This window comes from Lagopus muta, chromosome 1 (assembly GCF_023343835.1).
Source record: "Lagopus muta isolate bLagMut1 chromosome 1, bLagMut1 primary, whole genome shotgun sequence".
NCBI lineage: Eukaryota > Metazoa > Chordata > Aves > Galliformes > Phasianidae > Lagopus > Lagopus muta.
In genome coordinates this window covers 9,926,232-9,953,716 of record NC_064433.1, presented here as the reverse complement: position 1 = coordinate 9,953,716, position 27,485 = coordinate 9,926,232, and the positions used below count along the sequence as shown (strand labels likewise).

The 27,485-nt window shown below is 39.4% G+C and overlaps 1 protein-coding gene across 7 annotated transcripts in view; it reads right to left on the bottom strand.

Moving 5' to 3' along the window:
* The window catches only part of CACNA2D1 (calcium voltage-gated channel auxiliary subunit alpha2delta 1), a 356,904-nt gene extending 329,659 nt beyond the window's left edge, over window positions 1-27,245 (bottom strand). For 2 of the 7 annotated variants that reach the window (XR_007374551.1, XM_048933427.1), the window contains exon 1: window positions 26,738-27,245. Coding sequence is in view for 6 of the 7 variants with exons in the window: in XM_048933427.1 (XP_048789384.1) it covers window positions 26,738-26,832 (95 nt within the window). In the remaining variant the exon portion in view is untranslated. The remainder of the gene's footprint in view (window positions 1-26,737) is intronic. The other 5 variants (XM_048933422.1, XM_048933426.1, XM_048933423.1 and 2 more) reach the window with 3 other exon arrangements.
* Between the last annotated feature and the right edge of the window lie 240 nt (window positions 27,246-27,485).

Below are 27,485 nucleotides of genomic sequence, written 5' to 3'. Positions count from 1 at the left end.
TGTGCAAGACATCATAAAGCAGACTGATTTCCCAAGCTTGCTGAAGGTCCACTTATAGAAAAAGCTGTCCTCAAATAAAGCTTGGACTCCTTTTAGAAAACGTATAGATACTCATGGACAGATTTCTTGTCAATTAAAAGAAAAAGTTGCTTTCTGAGACAGAGCTATAATGCAGCTACTTTTTTGCCACATATCAGATGCATTTTGTTTGCTTTAGTAGTTTTTAAATAGTTCTTCTCCCAAAACATTATATATTCCTTTATCTTATCTCCTTGAAGTTATTTCTTTTTAATTAATTAACAATGAGAATATTGCACAGATCTCTTACCAGACTTTCCAAGACACTGTCTGCTAGGTCACATTTATTCACTTGCTACTTTTCAGAATGCTCATGGGACCACAATGTTGCTTAAATGCATTATTTTAGACTTTTTTAAAAATGCCTCTTCATTTCAAATCTCCTCTTCAACATTCTTCTGCTAAAACTAACTAGATTTAATTTAAAATATTTGTTTAATAGTCTTTCTGATTACTGCCATAATTCCATCTGAAATATCATGTAAAACTACTGACACCATTTGTATATTTTTCCAGCACAGGCTAATTGCTCGATATCTTCCCATGTCAGCTTCTGATCTCCTTTCCCCCCTTCCCCTCCCCTCAGATATCCAATATTTCTTCCGACACAAAGGATTTACAGTAGATAATTTGCACAGATTCTGAATCTCTCCCTTTAGAGCTCTAAAATATATGCTGTCTAGACCTGAACATTTACAGACTATATAAGTCTAGCTAACTAATTCTTAGTTATGCTTCCTTGGGGATATGCTAAGGTGACAGTTTGACAACTGTTTGGGGGTAATGAAGTTCAACGGTTCTGATGTAGGGGACATGGATTTTGGCTGATGAAAACCAAGTAATCATTTTTCCGTTAACCCATAGTCTTAAAGATTTACCTCACAACACTGAAATGAATACAGTTGGAATTTGCATATAGTTTTACAGGATGCTGTCTAAATAAAGCCTTTTTTAAGCTTTGAGACAGTAGGCCCTGTACTCTGCTGTTCTTTTTTTGTCCCATTTTACTATTACACTGTCATTTTTTGAGTACAGAATTGGAATGCTTTTGTATTCCTCCACTGCTGCGATCATGTGCTGTTCCCCTTCCTCACTTCCTTTCCTTTTCCTATTATAATATTTTTCTGTACAGTCTTTTGAGACACTCAGCTTTCATGTGTTCAGTTGTAATTTTTAGAATTTTTAAAGTCATGTTGACAATTTAAATTTGTGCCACAAAGATTCTTTTAGTATAAAATAATTATAAATCCAGAAAAAGAAAATGCATGTAAATCAAACATCAACAATAAAAATCCAGTAGCCATCTTGACTCAGTCACTCAAGAAATATAATCCTATAAGAAAATCCATCTTAACAGCACATTCATATAAAAATTGTTTTGAATTCAGCTTTTTGCACATCTACAATTAATGTGCAGTGAGATCTAAGTTTTAATCTTCAATTAGGCTACAGAGTTGCTCAGCCTGAGGTGGGATTTTAGTCTAACAAAGTTCCTGCTGTTTATTCATTTATTCTGGGGGGGCACAAAGGATGCCACTCTCAAAATAAATGTTTTTATACGTGACTTAATTACTATATTCAGGCTCAAATTGCAAGAGTTTCAGATAAGTTGTCATTATATTAATTTGTCACTAAGCTCATTATATTTACTACACTGTATTAGAATCAGCCCCCACATTCCCCTGACTAGATTTCAGTAGCACAATCCAAGGAGAATTGCTTGGACCACACAACACGCATGAGGAAGATGACAAGCTGCGAGTGAATAAATTCAGACCCGGGAAGCAGAGCACTGATTTTACCATTAGCTGTCTCCCAGTTTAAATAGAGCAAAGTGCTGCTTCTTGCTTCTATTTATCTGTGGAGAAAAGGTGCTTCATCTTTCCCATTGCTGAAAGACAAGGAGAGGTTTCAGAATCAATGTGTCAACCTTCATGGGAATCTCTATGATTTGTGTCACCTGAATCTCTGTTCCTGCTAGGGTGGCTTTCTCTCAATAAAAAACAAGGAAAGCCTGTGTTGTATACAAACAAGTGGTGGAGAGAGAAGGGTTAAAAATAAGTCACCAGCAGATAGCCTATGAAATATATTTTCATGGTGCCTACTACTCAATTTCAGATCATAAAGCACTGAGATTTCAAATTCAGCATCCCTGTATGGCAGTAGGTGACAACTCATTGCAGACAGGACGAGACTCAAAGAAAGCCAGTGACAGTCAGAGGCTCCAGAGGAACTGCATGGTTTCCAGAACTCTGCAGGCTTGGGCTGTTGCCATTACCCTTTCCTCAAAGTCACAGAGCAAAAATATGTTCTGACAACACAACAGAGAGCATCGGCTTTTTGTCATGATGCCCAATGTCCAAGCAGGGAGAGGGCTGCAGCTCAGAAATCCAATGCTGCATGTCACACACTAGTTCAGGAATGAATTCTATCTGTCATTTAAGTTGTACTGAATGCACAGAGAGGGAACAGCCAAGGCTCACCCCTCCTCAGGCCTCTACCTGTTGCTTATGAGGAGCAGGGACTAGTGCAACTGCCTGCTGTGCTGGAATCGCGATCTGATCAGGTGGAGGTACACGTCTACAGGAGGTGACAGAACACAAGAGGAGAGGAAGAGACAGGTAGTGACATCCTCCAGCAAGTGCTTGGGAAAGCCTCTGGCCGTTCTTCAAATGTAGCCACATGTGTGTCAACTGCTGCAGGCCTCTCACAGCTGCACTGTCATTGCTCTCCAGCAACACCACTTCACCACCTCTATAACACTGTGGTCTTGAAGGACTCAAGAATTTCACAGGAGGGCCATAAAAGTAAAAATTTTATCAATGCCAGAAAGCTTTGATGGAAATTGCTGAAATGTTAGTACAAGTCCTGCCTATTCCGGTGTTCTTCGGTGTGTATTTCAGCTCTGACAAGAATTAAACATCTCCTGATGAAAACAGTTAAAAAAGCCATGGGTGTATGCAAAGCGCAGTGTTTCGGCACACTGCTCCAAGCTACACTATATACCTCTTTGGAACTCTTGAGGCAACTGGAAAAAGAGAAACCTCTGATTTCTCTTATGTACAGGTGTAGCAAATCTACCACAAAGATGACACCAAGCTAAGTGTGCAGTTTACACGGTAGAAAGAAGGGATGCCATTCAGAGGGACCTCAACAGGCTAGAAAGGTGGGCCTGGATGAACTTAATGGGGTTCAACACAGGAAAGTGCAAAGTTTTGCACTTGGGCCAGCGGAATCCCAGGCACGAGCACAGACTGGAAGAAGTGGTCCATGAGAGTAGCCCTGTAGAGAAGGACCTGGGGGTCCTGATGGATGAAAAGCTTAACATGAACCAGTAGTGTGCTCTTGTAGCTCAAAAAGCAAATGGTATCCTGGGCTCCATCAGAAGAGGGGTGGCCAGCAGGGACAGGGAGGTGATTGTCCCTCTCTACTCTGCTCTTGTGAGGCCCCATCTGGAGTACTGCATCCAAATCTAGGGCCTCCAGTACAAGAATGACAGAGAGCTGATGGAGAAGGTCCAGAGGAGGCCACAAAGATGATCAGAGGACTGGAGCACCTCCCCTATGAAGACAGGCTGAGGGAGCTGGGCTTGTTCAGGCTGTGCGGTGACCTCATTGTAGCCTTTCAGTACCTAAAGGGAGCCTACAAACAGGAGGGGTGTCAATTCTTTGAAAGGGTAGGTAACAAAAGGACAAGGGGAAATGATTTTAAGTTGAGGGAGGGAAGATTTAGGTTGCGTATCAGGGGGAAGTTCTTTACAGAGAGAGTGGTGAGGTGCTGGAACAGGCTGCCCAGAGAGGTTGTGGATGCCCCATTCCTGGAGGTGTTCAAGGCCAGGTGGGATGGGGTCCTGGGCAGCCTGGTCTAGTATTAAATGTGGAAGTTGGTGGTCCTGCCTGTGGTGGCGATGTTGGAGATTCATGATTCTTGAGGTCCATTCCAACCTGGGCCATTCTGTGATTCTGTGAAGATAATACTTAAGAAGCAGCCTAATTATTGCTAAGAAACTAATTTATCTGTGTGAAATATATATGTAAGTAGTAAAATACAGAAGTATTTTATTTTTTATCATTAGATTCTTAGCAACTCTAGAAATCTAGATTAGATTTTTCAATTAAAGAAAACAACCCAAAATTAGTTTGAGCACAAGTGATTCATAACATCTTATCAAACTCTGTTTACGAAGACTAATTGCAAAAAGCACCCTCAGGCTGCCATGCTGCCAGGTGGCAACACTCTCCTACCAAGCCTTTCAGTTTAACTCTTTAACTCTTTAACTCTTCCAGCCCCTGTCCTCCAGTTTCTTAGAGACCAACAGAAGGCATGTAAGCAAAGCATTTGTGTTTGCACAAGCCACAGGTGAGCTGCTGGGAAGCTCTCAGTAAATGCCCCTGAGCACTCTGTGGAGCCATAGCTTTGCACATATACTTTTTCCTTAAGAGGATCATGCTGCTTGAGGAACTCTGAAGCACTCCAGTGCTTCAGTTACCCGGGGTTTAATTCGTGAACAAAACCTGTGGTCAGGGAAAATTTGCAAGTAGGATTATACAAAGGGATGGTTTAAGATGCATGGCCTCAGGACAAAGAACATCTACTTATACAGTACTTAGTTCCCTTTCACCCACAGCAACAGAGCCCATAAAGCTCAAATGCACCTACTGTGTGTTCTGCATCTCTGCCCATAGCTAACTGTCTAACAGTGCCTATAGCCTAAGACACTACACACACTGTTTTCCAGATGATAGCAGCTGCGACCAGTGGTTGCATTTCTAATAAGGTTTTCCCTGCAAAACTGGCAAGGTGGTGTTTCCTGAAAAGTCTTGCTTTCAGAAGCCAATACCTGGGTGATAGCCTGGAATAGACAATGCTTTAATGGAGACTATCATATAATTGCACAGTTATCAGAAGAAATATGGGGTAGGTTTTTTTTATTAGAGAATAATTGTCCTAATTTCTATTTTAGTATTCGTCTTCCACATAGAGGAAAGCATTTAGAAATGCCTATCTTTAGAAATTGTTGTGGGTTTTTTTGTTGTTGTTTTTGTTTGTTTGTTTTTCCCCTGAAGTAAAGAAAAAATGGGATGCATATATCAGACCTACAGGTTCTGAGATCTGGTGAATCGTAAGCCAGAACTGAAAGAAAAGATGATTCTCTCTAACTGTCACAGCCTTGGTTTTCACTCAGACATGAGGATCACAGCTCCTCCTTGCTTCTTAAAAGCACCATTCTGCCTATCTGCTTTCTGAACCTTTTACTTGAACAGCACTGAATTTGGCCTCTTTCATGTATTTCTTACCATGGACAATCCTATTTCATAGGAAACAAACCTCAAACGTCACTGCACTAAGAGTACTGGAATAATGACTTGTAAGAGGATTTTGTTCACCTTTAAAAGCACTGGCTTGAATTCAAATACAAGGACACATATCACTTTCACTCTAACAAATAAAACACTTGATGTCTCCCAGATCTCCAAATAGTTTAAATGCAAATTCTAGTAAAATAATACTATTAAGTGAGAGCAAAGAAAAGCTTTTAAAAACTATCCAGCCCTTTCAAAAGTAAATACTTGGTTTGCCTGGGACTATCAGTATACCTTGAGAGGATCATTTTTATGTATTACTTAAGAGACAAGTTCTCACATAATCACAAAATCATTAAGGTTGGAATAGACCTCTAAGATAATCAAGTCCAATTATTGACCCATCCCCATCACACCCACTAAACACATCTCTAAGTGCCACATCTCCATCTCAAACACTTTCAGGGATGTTGACTTCACCATTCCCTGGGCAGCCTGTTCCAGTGCCTCACCACTCTTTCGGAGGAATTTTTTCCCCAATATCCAACCTGATCCTCTAGTGACCATCACCAGATGAACCAGATTACACCACAGTTCCAAATTACTTCAACTCGGGTGGAGAGAACTTTGGTTTTTTGGCTACTTTCACTGCTTCAGATCAATCATTATGTTCCATGGGGTCAGGAAGCTGTGCCACATCACATCTGGATGCTGAATGCCAGCATCTTGGATCAAAGGGCACTCAGTGATTTGTCCAAAGCCAAAGGCTCTGCTCCCACACAGAATCACAGCTTTGAGTTCCCTCTCTTCCATAACACATTTATGGCTTTGATTAAAGGTCTGAGATGGAACACAGCATGGCACAGAGCAAGGTAACACTCAGCAAAAAGCAAACAGTGTATTCTCCTAACTGGAAAAAAAAAAAGCACACAAAATCCAAGAGATGGAGTAACTGTATTCTGCTGTCACCATGAAATCAATGCACACCTCAGCAGGACCTCAACCCCAGGTCCACAGCCACCATCTCAGCAGTGCCAGCTGTGCTCCCCCCACTCTGAACTGCAGTGCTTCACAAGTTTGATGCTCTGACCAATGTCCCTGGCCCAGCTGTGCCCCTCATCACCATTATATGTGTCCCTTCAGCTCTGCACATTGCCTGCCTGCAATGAAATTTTGCCTGCAATAAATTGCATCAATTTTAAAAGCTAAAAAGGAAATAGGAGAACAGGAGGTTCTTATTGTTGCATCTAAGGAGAAAGACTTACCAAAAAAAAACCTTACATCACAATAAACCAATGCAGGGTTTTTTGTACAGAATTTTCCACAACCACAGGGGCCACACAAAGAACTAAAACTATCACGAAAATGTACTGCTGTGCTACTGATCCAGAATAGGCACTATCTTCAGTTCACTGTATTTCTTCACACCATGTTTAGTATCCTAGAGGTATGTTGGAATCCTAAAGCAGAAATCAAACCAAACCAGTATCAAAAATGTTCTTAATTATGTGCAACTTACTTGTCATTTTTACATTTTGAATATTTTCATCACTTTCTCTTTTCTGTAGACTATAAAATTATCTGTGAATATAAATGACAATGAGGGACAATGAAGAGTCAGGGACACCAAATTTCTACTTGCTTTTAACAAAGTGATGCAGTTCTTCTTTCATATATTCTAATCTGTACTGTTTGTAATTATAATATATTTGGCCAATTAATTTTCAAGAATCAATATTGTGCTGATCTCAGCAGAACCATAATTAAATGTACATCATGAAAAATACTTTTCATATGTTTAGATATGTTTAGAAATATTTTTACGGAGCACTATAAACATTCAGTATCAAGGCAGGTACATTTTTTACCTCACACCTATTTTCTGTGTGGAGCGAAGTAAACTGCAGCTAATCAGTATGTCTGCAGTGAAGTCTTTTTGTCTGAGGAAAAATTCACACAAATGTGTACATACTTTATATGTCTGAAATTGTGTTCCTTCAGCTAAAAAAGGCCTGTATCTACAGCTAGTGTCAGTGTTTTCCCCAGTGAGACACCTTCCCATTAACTAAACTGCTCAAATTTGGGAGAACTTTAAAATACCTTTTCCTTTCTTTTCCCTTGCAACTATCATTTCCAAGACCTATTTATGGTATTTTTCATACTTCAGAATAATCTGGTTAATCTTAAAGAAAGCTCACAACTGAGTCAATTTATAGACCTTTAAAAGGAACACCGTTCTGGAGCTGAGCCGGTTAAGAGAATTGCTAAATCAGTGCTTGCTGATTGCTGAAGCCAACTGACGGGTGGCTGCTATATTTAGGATCCTCCTTACACCTGTCAAGAGACAGAGAGACAGCCAGTGAGAAGGAAAGTGTGTGCAATAGAGCAAGCAATCCAGAGACCTATCTCCTGTAGCAGAGAGCTAAAAATAAAAGCAACAAGAGCAATAAAGAAAACAGAGTAAAATCTTATTATTTATATTACCCCACTGTTCCATGACATGCTGTCAGCAAGCACTCCAAGCCCACTGCAGACCTCATTAGTTATCAGCGATTCTGGCTTCCCACAGGAAGCTGCAACCATGCTCCAAGCTGGATGCCATCCAACTGTGTCAAACCTGGGCTGCTCAGGTGGATCCATCTCCCTGCTGCTGGCCAGCAGAAGGCATGAAGCCTTTCAGTGGCATTTTTGCTCCAAATTGAATCCTCGAGCCTGTGCTAACCTGTGCCACTGGTCACTGACACCTACAAATCAAAAGCTCTCAGGATGTCAGTCTGACAGCATTTCTTCCCATGCTGATGTTTGATATATTGGTATATAAGTGTAGTATAAAGAAAATCATGGCATTTTCTTTAAATAGCACTGTACAACCAACTAGCAAAACAATCCTATTGTAAAGGCTTCAGATCCTTTCCCTAGCTTTAAACAAAATAATTCTGAAAGGAACAATATCCGAGTGTAACAGTAGCTTTCTTCCAACTGCCTTCCTCCCATCTTCTTTGCTTACTCCTTTACAATGTTTGATCAGAAATATTTGGCTGTATGCAGATTAGGGATAAAGAAAAAGTACCACTGGGGAAGTAGAGAGAATGATGCTATTTAAATTTACCCACACACCCCTTTCTAAATGCTGTATGGCAATTTCTAAACAAAGAAACCTGAAATTCCACCTTCCCTGATGCCTATCACAATAACTTTCTAACCGGTATCTGATTCACCACCACATTCCCTGCATTCTTTTTTTTCTTTTTTTTTTTCCCCCTCTTTTCTTTTTCTTTTCTTTTTTTTTTTCTTTTTTGAACAGATCAAAAGGCCTGTAAATATTCTCCAGTGTTCAAGAAACCAGATTTATTCCTGACCAAATTTAAATTAAGTTTCAGTAACTATTACTTTCTCATAAAGTAAGCCTGGTCCAGCCTAGCTAGTATGGTAAAAGGCAAATGTGATATTCCTAGGGTCACATAGCTATTAGCAGCTTGATTCCATAAATCTATGTTTAAAGTATGGTGTAGTGTATTTTCGAGATTATGTAGTGCATTTTTCCTTAGAGTGTCACGTAGATTAACATTTAGTAAATTCTAATTCAGCAGTTGCAGAATATTTTAATAGCTATCACCATACATTGTAAAGAGAAATTGAAACATTGCTTTATAGTATCAATAGCAATGCCAGCACACAGAAAACAGTTATAATGTATCACATGCTACTCCTACCAAAAACAACGCAACACCAACATACTCATACAAAGCACATCACTCTGAACAGCTGCTAAAAACTCACTGAAGCTCAGAAGGAGATATTTTAGTCTCTTAAAGCAACCATGGTTTGAAAACAGAATGTAATGTAATAAATTAAGGCATCTAACTCATTTAATTCATTAGTTGTACACAGCCCTTCAAATAATTTTTTAACTACTTGTAGCACAACTGCTGTTTCCAGAGATGTTCACGTGCAGAGCATATTTGGTAAAACAATTCATAGAATGATCAAATTGTTTGAGCTGGAGGGGGTTCATAAAAGTCACCTTGTTTGACTTCCCTGCAATAATCAGGGACACCACAGCTATATCAGGTTGCTCAGAGTCCCATCCAGCTTGACTTCAGATGTCTCCAGGGATGGGGCATCACCGCCCCTCTGGGCAACCTGTCTCAGTGCCTCACCATGCTTATTACAAAAAACTTTTATTCTTATATCCAGTCAAAATCTTCCCTCCTTTAGTTTTAAACCATTTCCCCTTGTCTTCTCACAACAAACACTACTAACACTACTAAAGAGTCTGTCCCCTTCCTTCCTGTAGCTCCACTTCAGATACTGAAAGGCTGCTCTCAGGTCATTCACAGCCTTCTCTTCTCCAGGCTGAACAGCCTCACCTCTCTCAACCTGTCCTCACAAGAGAGGTGTTCCATCCCTTGTGCCTCACCAGCACAGAGGGGCAGGATCACCTCCTTTACCCTGCTGGCCATGTTTCTTTTGATCAGGATATGGCCGGCTTTCCAGGCTGCAAGGGCACATTGCTGGCTCATGTCCAGCTGTCACCTACCAGTACCCCCAAGTCCTTTATGGCAGGGTTGTGCTTCATCCTTACATCACCAAGCTTGTATCAATAGTGGGGGTTGCCACAATTCAGCTACAAAACCTTGCACTTGAATTTGTTGAACCTCATAAGGTTTTCAGGGCCCACTGCTCAAGTCTGTTAAGAAAGAATCATCAAGTTCTAAGAAATCCTAAAGCATGATCACATATTTTTACAAAATCTTATGAGCTTCCTTGTAGCGTGTACTGGGCTAGCTAACATTCTGTTCTATCATATATCAGTAATCTATGGCAGAAGTTATACCCATCTGTTGAAAATTAAACCATATAGTTATTTAATATCTGCCTGCCTTACAACCCTGTCTGTCCTACGTTTTTATAAACATGAACACATAGAAGAAAAATAATAGGAAATGATTTGACATGCAAATTGGTATTCATAATATAACTCTTGCCAGCCATTACTTAGTTCCCTACAGGTATTATCAGTAAGCAGAGAAAACCTTCAGGAGACATGAACTATATTGCTTTATCATTCCTAGGGATGCTGTTTCTGTGCCAGACTTCCTGTCTATGGATCTTTGTCGCATAAACTTAATATTATGAATCCTGTATGAGATATGGGGGTTGTTCCATGACTGGAGCTTCTACATACTATACTAATAAGAGCAGGGACTCCCATACATGGGGCATGCATTGCTGCTGTTTGAAGTCTGTGGAGAAGAAAATTCATCTCCTGGTCTGAGAGAGTGAATAATTAAATGTAGCATATTAAATTGCACTGTGTATGATAAATTCTGCTAAATTACATTCAGAAATGCATAAGAGAGAAGAGCTAAATCTTGCAATAGATTCCCTCCTACATGTAATTTGTATGGCTTTTTAAATACTCTGCTACCACACACACACTAAAAAAAAACTCAGGGATAACAGATTATTCCTATGTCATTTGAGCATTATTTTGTCCCACATCGTGGTAACAAAAAAAGATCAAAATTTATTTTACTAAAAGATATAGCCTAAGACAAAAGAGGACATAAGTCACAATCACAATGCTTCATACTGGGGTAGCTTGGCAGCAAATATGTCATATATGTGGTAAATATTAAAGTTATACACAGATCTGCTGAAAGAAGTCCTCAAAAGTCAATAACAAAATATATTGTATCTCAGAACCATTAGCAATAATTCCTTCAGATGAAGGAAAAGCCCTTGTTATAAAATGTTATAATGTTATAATCACAATATAATTGCGTATAATCAATAGATATCAAGATGTTATAACTGCAATAGAATCAAGAGAGTAAGGCAAAGCAGACAATGATAACAAAAAGAGAGTAAGTAGAAGAGCTTACCCTTCAGTTGAGCTCACCAGAAGACACCAAAAGAGGGCATCTCCAGAAGAGATCCTTCCCCTCTGGTAGCCAGCTCTTAAATAGGTCTAGGAGGGCTGGAGCCTGGCTCCACCCCTTCCGGCAGCACAGGAGAATTGCCTTCACCTGTGCTCCTCTGGCTGACTCATGGCTCACCTCAGGTGATTAATCAGAGGTTCAGGCCGTGACTCAGCAGTTCCCATACAAACCCATATCTTGATCTACTTCCTTCAATGGTTTAAATGCACAAGAAAAAGTTTCAGAGCACACCTAACTGTGCTATTAATACATTTTGTGTATTTAATCTGAATTTCCTTAATCTTTATTTGTGGGTTGAAGCCTGCAAGGCAGCTAACAGCTGGAACAGGCACTCACTTTTACACAACTCTAACAGCACCTTCTATCCATATCCTTCTTCTTATCTGACTTATAATAACAAAAATAAGTGTTTGTACAAGGTATTACACTGTCCAAAGAATTTTCTATGCCCTTTTGAAGAACTCATATGTATGGGAACTGCTGAGTCACGGCCTGAACTGAATCAATCTGATTGATCACCTGAGGCGAGCCATGAGTCAGCCAGAGGAGCACAGCTGAAGGCAATTCACCTGTGCTGCCGGAAGGGGTGGAGCCAGGCTCCACCTCTCCTAGACCTATTTAAGAGCTGGATACCAGTGGGGAAGGATCTTGTCTGGAGATCTCTTCTTCTGGTGTTTTGTGGTGAGCCCAACTAAGGGTAAGCCTTCCATTTATTCTCTTTTGTTATCATAATCTACTTTGCCTAACTCTCTTGTTTATTTTATGATTGTAGCATCTTAATATCCATTGGTTATACATCGTGTATGAAAGAGAACCTGGATAAGAATTGAAAAACCAACCCTGAACTTCCTGTTTTATTTTTCTAACAAATTCCTTAATGGCTTTAATCTGATCCTAACATCACTTTCAAACCCCAGATGATTTTGAGATACATAGAATAAGCTAGTCTTCTGGAAAAACTAAGTGTAGCAATGGTAAGGCATTCAATTTGTATGGAGGCATGCATATAGTTGTGAATGACTTAAACTGAAATAAAAATCAGGCAGTCATTACACGGTGGTATTTTAAAGCCCCAGAAAATTTTTTTACTGCATTATTTTGGGCTCTCAGAGAGCTACACAAACACTGTAATACAACAACACTTCTTTTAAATAGTGCTTATTTCAGCATTGATTTTGTTTAGATTGACACTGAGCGCTAGAAAGATTTTGTAATTGTTCCATTCTGATAATAGATCATATTATCAGACAAGAAAACCTTTATTTTTTCATTATTCAATTTTCCCAGGTGAAAGAAATGTCACACAGAGGATGTGTGTCCAAGTCAAATCACACGGTAAAAAATCATAGATGGAAATTTAAATTGCTCTTGAATTAGAAACTCCATTCCACAACAACAAACAAAACTGTGTGCTTCCTACAGACTATATTTGCTTATCATATATTTATTTGAAGACTTTGGACTAAAACCCACTCACAGTACAGCAAATTTAAATGGAAACAAGCTTGTTTTATCAGTTCATGGGGACTGGAGGGATGCTTCATTGTTGGAAATACAAGCTGCTTTATTTTAAGCAATCTTGGAATTAATCAGACTGCAGAACTCCAACTTGCAGGATGTCTGTTTGGCTGTTAAGAAATCCTTGACTAAATTCTATCCAAATATATGTCATTAAATGTTAGTGTATACATCTGGATCTGGTACACTCAAAACATAAAATTTCACATGCTTGTGAAATTTCTTAAATTTGCCTATGCTTACTCCCAAAATAACCCCAAACATCAAAGGTAGAGCTAAACGCTCACACAAGAAGCATGAGTTTCCCACCCAGTTAGGTAACTAAGAATGCTAGGAGCATTTCAGTCATACATTGCTGACATTTCCCATTAATTTTCAGGAAAAATAACACCTATGAAACAATCACAGAATTGTAGGGGTTGGAAGGGACCTCCAGAGATCATCAAGTCCAACCCCCCTACACCAGGTCACACAGGTAGGCATCCACGCAGGTCTTGAACATCTCCAGAGAAGGAGACTCCACCACCTCCCTGGGCAGCCTGTTCCAGTGCTCTGGCACCCTCACTGTACAGCAGTTCCTTCGCGCATTTGTGCAGAACTTCCTATGCTGCAGTTTCCAGCCGTTTCCCCTTGTCCTGTCTCCACTCACCACTGAAAAGAGTCCGGCCTCGCCATTCTGCCCACCACACCTTAGATATTTATAGACCTGGATCAGGTCCCCTCTCAGTCTTCTTTTCTCAAGGCTGAGCAGACCCAGTTCACTCAGCCTTTCTTCATAGGGGAGATGCTCCAGGCCCTTCACCATCTTCGTGGCCCTCTGCTGGGCTCTTTCCAAGAGATCCCTGTCTTTTTTGTACTGGGGAGCCCAGAACTGGACGCAGTACTCCAGATGAGGCCTTACCAAGGCAGAGTAGGGGGGGAGGATCACCTCCTTTGACCTGCTGGCCACGCTCTTTTTAATGCACCCCAGGATGCCATTGGCCCTCTTGGCCACAAGGGCACACTGCTGGCTCATGGCCAACCTGTTGTCCACCAGGACACCCAGGTCCCTTTCCGCAGAGCTCCCCTCCAGCAGCTCATCCCCCAACCTGTACCGGTGCATGCAATTATTCCTCCCCAGATGCAAGACTCTACACTTGCTTTTGTTAAACCCCATCCAGTTTCTTACTGCCCAGCTCTCCAGCCTGTCCAGCTCTCGCTGAATGACAGCACAGCCTTCAGTTGTGTCAGCCAATCCTTCCAACTTTGTATCATCAGCAAACTTGCCGAGGGAAACTTGCTGATGAGAAGTAATTTCCATCTAGTGAAGGGTTGTATATATGTAAGTAATACAGCTTAAAAACCGAGTAGTACAACTTAAAAGCAGCTTAAAAATAGGACTAACCAGCTATTCTCTTCCTGCAGCAGAAGATCCAAACATCCAAGCAACACAGAACATCCAAACATATCTCAGAAACATCTCTTTCCTTATTGGTTTGTTTATGCTTTTGGGTTCAAAGCAGAGATTTTGGCCAATACCTCCCCTTCAGTTCTCAGAGACAGGTGCTTCTGTAGACTCTCCCTAAACTGGAAGCTATTACTGGAAGCAGGTTTTCACTGCCATAGACAAAGTACATTCTTTTCAGCTTTACTAAAATTATCTGTGAAATCCAACTGTCCTGGGTCATCTTATGTAGGAGTTACATTTTGAATAATAAGCTACAGAGAGGGGAAAAAAAAAAAGCATTCAAAACTCTTCTTATTAAGTCAAAATCATAACAGATATAAAGTCAGATAACCAAAATAAATACACATCTCCATTTTAGTATGTAAGCACATTGTAAGTATAATTCTGCTCTTATGTATCCACTTCATACACTCAGTGAAATAAGTTTCCAGCTGCAAAAATAAGTTGATTCTGTAACTGGGCACTGGATCACAATGGAGATGTAGAAGGAAAAAAAATGAAAGCCAAGCAGCAATTTCAATAACTTGCACTTCCTAATTATTAAGTATTGAGGTTTACTACCTAATAATGTACTTTTAACACAGATTTTTTTAAAAGACTGATTAGCTCTTTTTTCTATGAACAGATTTATCCCATGGAGAATAATGGGACTATTGTAGACCAGAATACTATTCACTAGAAAGAAATAGATCCCCAGGTAATTAGATACGTGGAACCAAATATTTAATCACTGATGTTTAACCTGTGCTTGCCAAGCTGAAAGCATCATAACTGAGTGCATAATATCTTTGTTTGTTGAAGCATGGATATTTGTGAGAATAATTGAGCATTTTCATGCAAAGGTACCTTGCGGGCCATAGAAATAACTGACTTGATGAATAAATGACATTATGCCAAGCAAAATCAGAAGCAGCAAAATATCTGCAAAGCATTACTCCAGAAATCAATTACAATATTAGGTATGACTGTTTTCTAATTTTATTTCTCACTCTCCAAACAAGTGATGGGTGCTTTTAATTCCAGTCTCAGTTTGAAAAAAAATGCATCGAGGTTAGTAACACACAGCAGATACCATTCAAGTATTGCTAATAAGAACGAAGCTATCACATCAGAATTTCACCCTATGGCCTCATCATGTAATAACATCACATTTCAGAATAAACAGAGGAGCACAAAAAAAAAAAGTGGTTTTATTTGTTTTTTTTTCCAGTTTTCTTGCTGATTTTAAATTTAGTGGCCTGAAAATCAGGATTTCATACTAGAAGGTAAACGAATTATTCAGTTTTGCATAATGAGGGGTCAAAGAAATTACTTCTCTCATTCCTACCATTCTAAACTGCAGTGCTGAGCCCTAGAACTAATTGCAAAACAAATAAAAAGGAAAAAAAAAAAAAACCACAAAAAAGTAAACTGTGAAAGTCACTTAAAACCATCCCTCATATTTCTAGATGTTAAAGTATTTTAAAAAGTATTTCTTCCTAACAACTCTGTACGTCTATAAAAACATGCTTTCTCCTAATTTCTGGGAGTGTTTTTCAGTGCCTTCCAGCACGCTACGAAGTTCTTTTTCACATGGACACTTGCTCAGTGGGGCACAGACAATGAAGTGCTGCCATAGCTTATCATTTAAAAGGAAGACAAATGACCACATCTGATATCACGCATGGTTTCCTTGCAATATCTTACTATTCCCCTTTGTATAGCCTAATATAATCATGTACTACATTTTATTTTATATAATTTTTACAATGAGGCCTTGACAGTGATGACTTATTCTGGGGGGATGAAACCTGTATGTGCTTAATCAGAAATTATTTTGTGTGGATTCATCCATGCAACTGGAATTTAAATGATACAGGTCTGATACTCATTTTGCTGAAATTACACCGGTGCAAAGAAGGATGAAATTGGGTACCTCATCATTTTCAAAGACATTTAGAGTATATGCAACAAACCAATTAATCTGTCGTGTATTTCTAATCAGTTAGAAGGACCAGATTCTGCTTCCAGTTACCTCAAACCTTTTCCCCATGTGTATTGTACAATGAAATCTCCACAAGACATGTTCCTGCATATATTAGTAATCCTGTCCCAGCCTAATTTAAGATATCTTCAGGATACATGAAACTCTAATCCAGAAGATTCCAAGGCAAGAAAATGGCTTGGTAAATAATAATAAATAATAACAATAATAATTTAAAAAATAAAAAATAAAAAAGCCCAAACCAACTGTGATGTCAACATTTCTGCTGTTGACATATTTCTTATACTTGACATATACGTATGCCCATATTACTGGGCAAGGCAAAGTAATTTCTATGAAAACTATGTAACTCCTACTTGAAATCTTAGCTGCCTCAGTGATTATCAGGCAATTAGTGATCATTAATAGCAATCTTTAGCATGTTCCTAGTCCATGAATAGAAATAAGTTGATGTCAGACCCTCCGAACAGCACTAATTACATACTTCTGTGACCATCCCTCTCACAGAAGCAGGACACTTTGCAATATGCAACACACTTGTTCAAGCAGGATGGCAGTAGGATATCATTTCCATTTTAGAAATTGAAACAGAAGAAATAAAAACAGCAATAGCCAGCGTTCCAAGAGAAGTGGGTAGCAGATCAGGTTAATGAGCGTAAGTGTCATAATTCACACGGGCTAGTGTTGTACCCTGCTACTGCCTTTATTTTAATTAGAAAACGCTAAGCACTCACAGTCCACTTTTCAGACAAGCTGGGCATCTACATCTCCTACATCTTCAACAGTGTGTACAGTGTGGCAAAGGAGCACAGCTAACAGGCAGTGTTGGCATGAATCAGATATGCTGCCTTTTTTTCCCACTGTACAGTCTGCAGATTTTTGCTGACTCCTGTTAGTTTCTAAAAATGCTGGTAAGCTTATGTTTTACAATCTGTGTGCATCAAAGAAGTACTGATCATGGGGATTAACTTCTTCAAGTTCCCCAAGATCCCCAGATCTCCAGTTACCAAAAGGAACAGATATGATGGCACCATTCTACAAAGATTCTATAAAAAAGAAAATCCTTGAGAAACCAGAGTATTTTCCAGCCAGGAAAGATTTAGTCATGCAAGTATCTGAAGCAAGGTGGGAATATAGCAGGAAAAAAAAAATATCTTTATAAACAGGCCTTCACAGCTTAAGAACGCTTACCAAGTACAGAAGGCTTTGGAGGCATTAACTAACAAATTAATCTTGACAATAAACCCCTGCTTGACTAAATGGTAAAATGCTTCAGCTTCCTACTTTACTGATGACAGAAATCAGTGTGTGAAATGAAGGTGCAAAAACTTAAGTAATAATGCAAAACAGGTAACAAGAGGCAGATAATAATGGAGAAAGACACATACTAATGAGGCGCTCAGCCAGGATGCATGCAACTGAAGATGTACACCACAGGGAAATCAAATAAAGGAAACAATTACCTCTCCTATTACTTTGTTGTTTTTTTTTTGTTTGTTTGTTTGTTTTTTTTGGGGGGGGGGAGATAAAGGTTACAATAGGCATGAGTTAATTCATTTATGACAAAAGGCACAAATCAAGACATACTTGCTGGATTAGGAAATATACAAACAGCTGCATTCATCCTAAAGAAGAAAAAAGTTCCATAAAAGATCACAGTACTACAAAACTCATTACTTAACACATGTGATTTCCATCTCTTGTCAGGCACTAGTTTACCCCTCCACTTTAATTGGTCTCTGAACACACAAAAAAAAAAAAAAAATAAAAAAAAAAATCTGACAGGCTTGTTGCATCCATCTGTAAAAAAAATATATTAAACTACATATCAGACTAACAGAAAACACGGACATACAATAACCTCTGAATTAAATCTCTAACTACTTACTGAAGAAAAATATACCAGATGTTACTTTTTATCCTAATTCAGTATATTAAAAGAAATCAAGTATATTCTGCAAAAACAAATGTGTACATTGACATCAGCACCTGAAGGCACTGCGTTTCTTGATTAAATCCACAGAACACTGTGCCAGCATACCTCTTTGGGCAGAGCACTCCCCAAGTAAAGATCACTACATCTGAATACAGGGCTGCATTTAGGATCCATATAACATATCTATTAAGTGGGCTATTCAAATCCACACTCGGGGAAATAATTACTCTGAGAGTCCATTCAGCCATTTATGAAATTAAGAATTTTTGAGCTAGTTCACAACAGAGTATTATAAATCAAAACCTAAGTTTTAATGGAACGATGAGATTGTCACCCCAACATTTCAAAACTTTAATGGCATGCTGGACCTATGTGTGTGAAAGTTACTCACTTGTCAAAGTGTAGGAAGAAAATAGTACAAACCTTAACTGAGATAGCATAATTGTTTTTTGCTGCAAACCACCATATCATAGCTATTAGAGGAAATTATGAATGAGAAGGGAACATCCAAATGAGGACAATTCCCTGGAGGTTGCTGCTTGTGCCGTATCTGTCAATGCCTAAAAACAGTTTTACCTCTGAAATTCATACTTGTGGTCTTCTCCACTTGATTCCTTTCATTCCTGCACTGCCAACAAACAGAAGCTCTTCCAGATCACAGCACAAGGCATTTCACTTCACCATCTTTGGCTTTGTGAGGCCCCATATGGAGAACTGCACCCAGGGCTCAGGCCCCCAGCACAAGAAAGACGTGGAGATGTTGGAACGGGTCCAGAGGATGGTGTGGAAGATGAACAGAGGGCTGAAGCACCTCTCCTATGAGAAGAGTCCGAGGGAGTTTCAGCACTGGAACGGGTTGTCTAGAGAACCTGTGGATGCCCCATCCCTGGAGGTGTTCAAGCCCAGGTTGGATGGGACCCACAGTGGGAATGTTAGAGCTAGATGGCCTTTAATGTGCCTTCCGACTCAAACCATTCTATCATACACAAGAGGCCAGGACTCATTTTTCTCCCAGGGAAGAAGTTTCATTATTAGGAGTCCAGGCTATGATGTATGGCAAATTTTTCCACATTTCAAAAATGAGAAAACTTCCTTTTTACTACTGTTTATGACTGCCTTCATGCAGAAAGAAAAATGCAACATGGTATTAAAAGTGACAATGAGATAAATGGCACATCTTGATTTAGGCCTTAGTCCTGCCTATGACCCTTGCCTAGAGAAATTTTCTAACTTTATTTCTATGACTATTTCTATTCTATTTTATTCCTATTTTTAGTCCACACTTAGGAAAATCTGATACAAAGTCCAGCAAAGGTTAGGGACTATTAACTGGTTTTAACACTTTAGATCAGCCAGGTAGAGGTCTGCGCTAAAAAACAGGAGATGGAAACAACTGAGGTACAACATTATTTGGATGAAACAAGTTCAGCTTTTCTTCTTCTAATAAAAAAATAATATGATTTTCCATCTTATTACTACAAAATCTAAAGTTCAGACTCAGAAACCCCTTCATGTTCTTATTTACTTCACAAATCATATAGGGGAAAAAAAAAAGACCCCTGAACTAAGACCCCCAAACTAATACATGCCTCCATGATAAAGAAAGCAATTGCTGTGCAAAAGACTGTTAGCCCATACAATCCATAGCACAAATTACTTCAAAAAAAAAAAAAAAAAATAAATCCTGTTCTTGCTGCATTTCAATTCATGGCTCTGGGGAAACAGAAGATATGTTAAGAAATGTTTAAACTGCTATATAGAAAATCTGTTACAAAGTCAGGCTGTAGCCTTTTTCTCAACACTCCTAAATGAAGACTGAGAATGTAACTCAAAAGAAGGTGAAAAATCTGATAAAACATTTTTAATAATAGTCAGCAATATTATAACTTCACATTCATACTCTACAGGTATTCCAGGTCTGCCTCAGATTTAAAAAAAAAAAAAAAGCCTGATTTTGAATTGCTGTAATTAACTGCAAAAGCTTGCTGATACGTTGATGCAAAATAATGCCAATCTTTTTCATAAACTTGTTAGAATCTTTGTAAATAAATAGCAAAACTTTATATAAAAAGCAGATTCAGCTTCCTGTCTTTGTCATCTCTTTGCTGATGGTGCAGAGAAAGGCATTATGGGCAGAGACAGATGAGGACTTTTCCTTCACAGAGTTCTAGCATTTATTAAGGCAGGGAGGAAGGAAAGTGTGAACAATTGAGTCAATAAATAGTTTGGGAAGCAGTGAAGATGGAAAAGACAAATCCCTCCTGATCTGCATGGCTGCAGGCATGCATCATTAATTTTTAGCTATTAAAAAGTGCTGAGGTGTACTCCAAAAACCATCACTCTTAGGCTGATTTTTTCTAAAACTATCAATGGCACTTTTAAATTCTAGCTGCATAGCCTGGACCTAAACTGAGAATATCCAACACGTAAGCATCACTGAGAAATACACTGAGTTGAGAGTGGTGTACTTACTGTCAGTGTTACGTATCAAACGCATGAACACTCATGAAGCACTTTGTGTTTTACACTATACTGCTTAATATTCTGCAAACAATATTGGTTCCAGTTCTTTTTTATTGCTGTAAATCCAGAATGAAGAAGAATTGTGCCACTGCGTAATGGCAATAACCAATTTGCTATAGCAAGCAGTGGCGTAACTGCTGCAAAATGAGGCTCTTGGACTGATCATAAAGAACACAGCATTAACCGATACGCTTTGAGAAAAGTTGAACAGGATCAGGCTATTATAAAAGAGACAAGAGATATTAATCAGAGCCGTATCCTCAAATGCAAATCATTATTCATTGATACTCAACCTTCAGTGTCTGAAGAAGAATGGAAAAGCCCATGCAGGAATGGGTTAAGGTCAACCAAAGACACAAAGCACAGGCACTGCTCAGTGGTAGGAAGAGTAACAGTTATTATTTCATGGATATATATTTTTAAAACCTTCTGTGTATTTTCAAGGTGCTAGATATGTTTTACTTTAGCACCGAGAACGCTTTCTACCAAGAAGTCTGATTCAACATTTACAAGAATATGGAGTACGGAATCTGGCTCTGCCAAATTCTATTTATGGTCCAAAAAATTTATTCCAGTGTTACGTTCTGCTAAATCTTTTCTTTTGCTAAGGCAGAAGTTTTAACAAGGCACTTGAGAACAACATTTTCTGTAGCCCGTACTTGCCACTACCATTTTATAAACACTCTGGGCACAATATGTATTTAAAGTATACAGGGATCAAAAGCTCTTGCATTACTGGAAAAATAAAAATTAAAAAAAAAATTAAAAAACTGCAAAACAGACCGGGGCCCAATTCTGCTTTTACTATGTTCAATAACAAAGAGAATGAGCCATTTTTCTCTTAAACTACTAAAATGCTCTTGAATCATAAGCCCTATCTGTCAGGGTTTTAAGTCAAACATCAGTCTGGAATATAATACTGCCTTGGCTAAAAGATTCTCACAGAAGGGAAGAATAGAGAACAAAGGCAGAAGCATGTCAAATCAGAGTTATCAGTGGGCAACTACAGTCTATTTTTTTTTTTTTTTTTTTTTGTAATAAAAGATTTAAGTAATAATAATTTGACCATGTTTCCATCAATTTAAATGGTCTGCCAGATAAATATTTTTTAAGATATGTGTGACGGGCCTTCTATGTAACAATGAATACATTGCAGACTAATGTGCTGACAAGCTCCAGCTCTCTTTCTAGCAGCTGAATTCTTGGATAAAATCATTTTGCAGGGTATGAGCAATGCAGCTCTGAAAATAGCATCACTGCAAAATGAAAGATGGAAGAAAACTCTACAATGCTGATTTATTTCAATGAAATTTCATATTTTATGTTCAGTGTCTATTTTAATGTTTTCATCAGAATTTTCATACCTAATAAAATGTAAAATTATAGAATTTGTGAGCTTCAAAGCCCCAGTATAAATTGTTAAGAGGGAAACAAAAGCAAACAACAACAACAACAAAACAGAATAATAAAAAATAAACATTCACAATTTACATCATAAAGTATGCAAAACAGAAAAGTGCTTTGTGGATCCAAATAATAATTTGCCTTTATCACCACCACATGTGCAAAGATGCTCACAAAAAGAAAACACCAATCAACAAGCTGTTTTGCACTGATCTTTAACTATGTTTCTACTAGAAGAATGGACTGGAGCAGTACTTTTAAAAATCTGTGACTTTATAAATCATGCATAACTCTCTGCATCCAGACATGTGCTGCTAAGAAAACACTAAGAGGTGATATTGCACTTCCTTGTCGTACCAAACACCATCTTTTGACTTCCTTTCCAAAGCACCACTATGAAGGTCCACGTCAACAGATTTTTCCTAATAGTGACAATTTTTAAATAGACTGTAAAATAGAAATTTCAAATGAGAAGGAGCCTGATATTTTACTAATGAGGCTGTATTTTCTAATCAGCATCAGCTGTAAATTTGATATGCTTCCTTCACAGATTTTAGGCTAAAAAATGAGACTGTATGTATGTAAGTGATGTCAAACTCCCCATCTACACTGGTAGAAACAGATGAAAAGGACATATTGTAAATATCTTCCATCTACATTCAGTCACTGATTTATACGGCAGGCAATGCTGCGTACCAAGCCCAGCAACATTCTCACAAAGACCTACACTGGTTAAGTTCACGTGAAGAAATCAAAAACACAGACACCTCAGTTGTGCAAGCCCTAATTCATATGACTCATACAGACTTCCCTGAGCTGTCCTAATGACACCAAAACAGTAAGGATGATTCAAGTGAATAAGAAATAGGAATACACAGCTACACAGCTTCTTTTCTAAAAACGTCCTTGGCTTTTATGCCTGCATACATACATGCATATATATATACATATTTATAGTATGTGTATTATTCAGTTCTCTGTATATTATTTTTATCTTCAGATGTTTTATACCAATTTATCTAGTTAGCAGATCTGTCTTGAATGTAATGTATAATTTATTCTCTACTCAATTTATTCTCTACTCAAATACTCAAACATATGGAAAAACAGAGAATGAGTAAAGAGGAAAATCAGAGAAAATAACATTAGCTATATCCAGAATGATGTAATTGCAGAAATAGCACTATTGATATTGAAAGCTTTTAGTCCCATGTTTGTCAAAAATCAAAATATTTGGCTCTGCAGCCAGCCTTACCTGGAAGCAGTTGATCCATCTCTGTATCAACTGATACTCATTATCAGTAGAAACATCAACACTACTAAGACATGCTGTTCCAAAAGTCTACTTAGGAATTTTAGCATTTTTTAAACCAGTTTTTAAATTCCGGACTATCTGTTTTGGTGCAGGAGAGATAACATGGCAGTAATAGAGTCTCATGCCACCTTTACCAGGGAACATGCAAAACTACATTCACATGACAGTATATTTTCCACAGAATTCTGTATAGAAATGGATGATAAATAAATAAATAAGCTTATAAAGAAAGAAGTGCATCGTGTACAGTGTTTGTAATAGAAACACTGTGGCTACAAGGACAGGAGAACCGTATATAATGGCATTCTCACGTATCTGCAGTGTGCATGTACAACTGAAATATTTGGAGTTTCTATGTTAAAAGAGCATACACACTAAATTAAGAGCTAATGTATAATAGATGTCTGATAGACAAAACAATGAAAACAATACCTTTTAGCAAAATCTCTGAATGCATATTATCAGCAGGTAAGTCTTAGATCTAAAGATCAAGACATAATTATTCCTATTCTTAAATTGTTCATTAAAGGAAGTTTTCAATATTTGCAGTGAAATGTTCCAACAAACGAAGCAACAAATGTGTTTACACCACCTGCTCAGATTTACAATGAGAAATTAAGACTCCCATTTCATACAGCACACACATCCACTTGAAATTCTCTGTACATTGCTGGGCAAATATACCAAAACCTTTTTGCCATGTCAGAGGAGTAAAATGAATCCAATGCCTGAGAGTCTATCAAACAGGCATTGCTTAAACATTCAGTAATTTTTGCTAAAAATACATCATGCTGGTGTGGTTCTGTATTGGTGATACACACTTCTGAATGCTTTAGTAAAAGCATTTGCTGATGCAGAAGAAACAGATGACTGAAAGAAAAGTGATCGTACAGTGATGAGGAGATGAAATCACAAACTACACAGCCTTCAATATACACATTTTCATACAACAGTTGGGCAGTGCTGCTTCCTCAGCATAACTTTTCAACTACAAGAAAAACAGACTGAAAATAATGGGAAAAGGCAGGTCACTCAGAATACAGTATCAGCTAATCTTTGCTTCTTCAATTATTAATATATCTTCTTTTCTTCATTTTCTTCTCCTTCCTTTTTTTTTTTTTTCCCTACTATCTTTAATATTCTTAATATAAAATCCTTCACTTTAAGGACATTCACTTCTCTTTGTTCTTCCCCATTTGTGATCTGCAGCAGGAAATAAATCCTCCCTAACTGTGAAGACTTAAAAGAGATTCAGAAAAATGTTTTCTCTTTCACCTGTTACATCATTACTTCTGCAAAGCAGTTCTCCCTCTATCAATATGTTGTGCTGCTTGCACTTCAGTTTCAAAAGGAGAAATATTACTATGAAGGATGGACAGGTGCTATATATTGTTTCTATAATTTTTTCAGTGGAGTAATAATGAAGAAAAAAGAAAGCTAACAGTAAGTTATTTGTGTAGGACACGAAGATGCTGCTAACACCATATTCATAATTACTTAATAGTTTATAATTAGAATTGCATTAATATAACATGCTTCCCTGTTGACCATTCCTATTATCATGACTGGCAGTACAGGTAAATTCTGAAGGGAAACGGCAAACACAGGCAGACAGGAAAAATAATTTTAAATAAATATCGCATAATGTAATGCTTAGAAGTGATCTGGAGTTCTATTTGAAATTATGCAACCTTCTTTTTCTACATTCTTTTTATTTTCACAGGGTTTTGTATTTCCCTCTCTTAAAATCAGATAAAGCTGTGCAGAAGATCAGGCGTGGTTGGTTGTGTATGATACACTTTGGCAATACAGAAAGAAGCAATCAGACCCGGGAGCTCAAGCACAGGGGAAGCACTGATTTAAAGCCCCAGCTTTAAATCTTATTTTTATATGATACGTCTTTATAAACAGCAAAAGATTATTTTCTTAAGATAGTTTTCCCTTCGATGAAAGGCTACATGTATTCAATTTAGAAGACGTGGTTATTTTACGCTTATCTTTGTATTCCCCTGTAACAGAACCGAAACCCAGAACCGAATCCAATTATAACAACCTACCAGAAGTACTAATTGGTGAAAATGCATTGCTGGTAATTGCTGTAAACTCATCCTTCTGCACGGAGTGAACGAGGGCAATAAATTTCACCCAGCGTTAAACAATGGGGAAGACTCCCATCAGCACTGTTTTTTTTCTTACGTAAAATGCATTAAAGTGAGTCATCCGCTTAAAAGTTCCCTACTGATATCTTCAACCCAGCTCAGGCACTAAGGTAAGTGCTTCAACATAATAATTATAATAATAATAATAATAAAAGCAAACAAGGTGTGGAGGAAAAAAATAAAAGGAAGAAAACACGGTCATTAGTTCATAGACCTTATTTCAATCTGTAGCCGAATCTCAAAGATGATGAATTGGATTATTTTTGCCCTTGTATTGCCTGCCTTCATTATGTGATCCTCGCACGACCCTGGGCAGCAGTTTCATGCTAATAAGTACACGGTGCTTTAAAGATTGCTGCCTCCAAGGCATGTCAAAGCAGGCTGTGTTCGCACCGACTCCCACCTTCCCTCTGAAAGGTGCTTTTGGGAAGCGCCAATTCCAAGGCCGGCGCTTGGGCTCGTGGAAGGAAACGGTCTCTTAGTTGTGTGGCTTTAAGCTCGCTACAAAAGCCCGGCTTGTGCACATGCGTGCGCACACACGAAACCACACGAACAAACACATACATAAAACAAACCCCGGAGCTGTCAAAACACTCCCGGTGCGCGCTGGCGTGCGGCCAGGTGCGAGTGAACGGAGCTCCGGGCAGAGCCGTCCTTCCTCTCAACGGCCGGCAATACCGACCCGCAGTTCATTTGTAACTAAAATCACTCAAGTTTTAACATATTTTTTCTGTTTTTTTTTTATTATTATTATTATTTTATTTATTTATTTATTTATTTTAGAGCTCCCAAACTCCTGCCAGACCGAAATAACCCCGGTGGGAGGAGGGGGCAGGCTCCGCGTAACTCGAAACTTTCCTCCCGGCGCGGCTCGGCCGCCGGGCTGTGTATATTTAGTGATGTCGGAGGCGCAGCCTTCTCCTCCAAAAGTCCGACTGCCACTGGGGTATGGTTCCCCCGGATCCCCTCTTTGCCCAGCCGAACCCCTGAGGCTTTCCCTCTACGCCGCTTCCCACGCAGAGTTACTTTCAGCAGCGCTCGGTACCTCTGTCCCCATCGCCGGGAATGCCCTCGGCCCGGCGCTGCCCCCCGCCCCGTTCCCGGCGCTGCCCCGGAGACACTTACGTGGTGGGCGAAGGGAACGGGCCCTCCGAGGAGTGGTTCATCACCAGGGACTGGAAAAGTGTCAGGCTAAAGACCAGCAGCCAGCCAGCAGCCATCTTCCTGATCGAAGATCGATCCCTCTTTTTTTTTCCCCCCAAGTCGGCGAGACGGTAATAATAAATTCAATTATTGTGCGTGCCGGGTGTGGGGGGGCCGCCGGTTTTTAAAGGCTCCTCCGCTGCCCCCGCCCGCCCCCTGGCACAGCCCAGCGATGTGCAGAAAGCGCGGCCGAGGGTGGGGAGGAGGAGGAGAAACGATGGAGATCGGTGGGTGGAGAGGGGGAAGAGAGGAGAGAGCGAGAGAGGCACTCCGCTCTGTTACTCCGGCAGCAGCTCCAGCTTCATCCGATCCGCCGCCATCAGCGCTACTTTTGTAACGGATCCCCGCTCACTCCGTGCGTGTGTCCGCTTCCCTGATTTATCCCCGATTGCGGAGCAGCAGCAGCGGCGGGGGGGGGGGGAAGGGGAGGAGAAGGAGAAGGAGAAGGAGGCGGGGTGGGGGCTCCTGAAGGGAGAGGAGAGAAAGAAGAGTTGGCGGCGGGCGGCTTTCTCCCGGCTGCTGCCTTCCTGCCGGCGGCGGGGGCGGGCGGCGGGCGCTGTGCGGCCGCGCTCCTTACATGGAGCGGGGAGCTCCGGGCCGGGCCGGGCCGGGCCCCCGGGAGGCGTGCCGCACCTCCGAGCTTCCCGCGCGCTATTTTTAACTGTGCTTC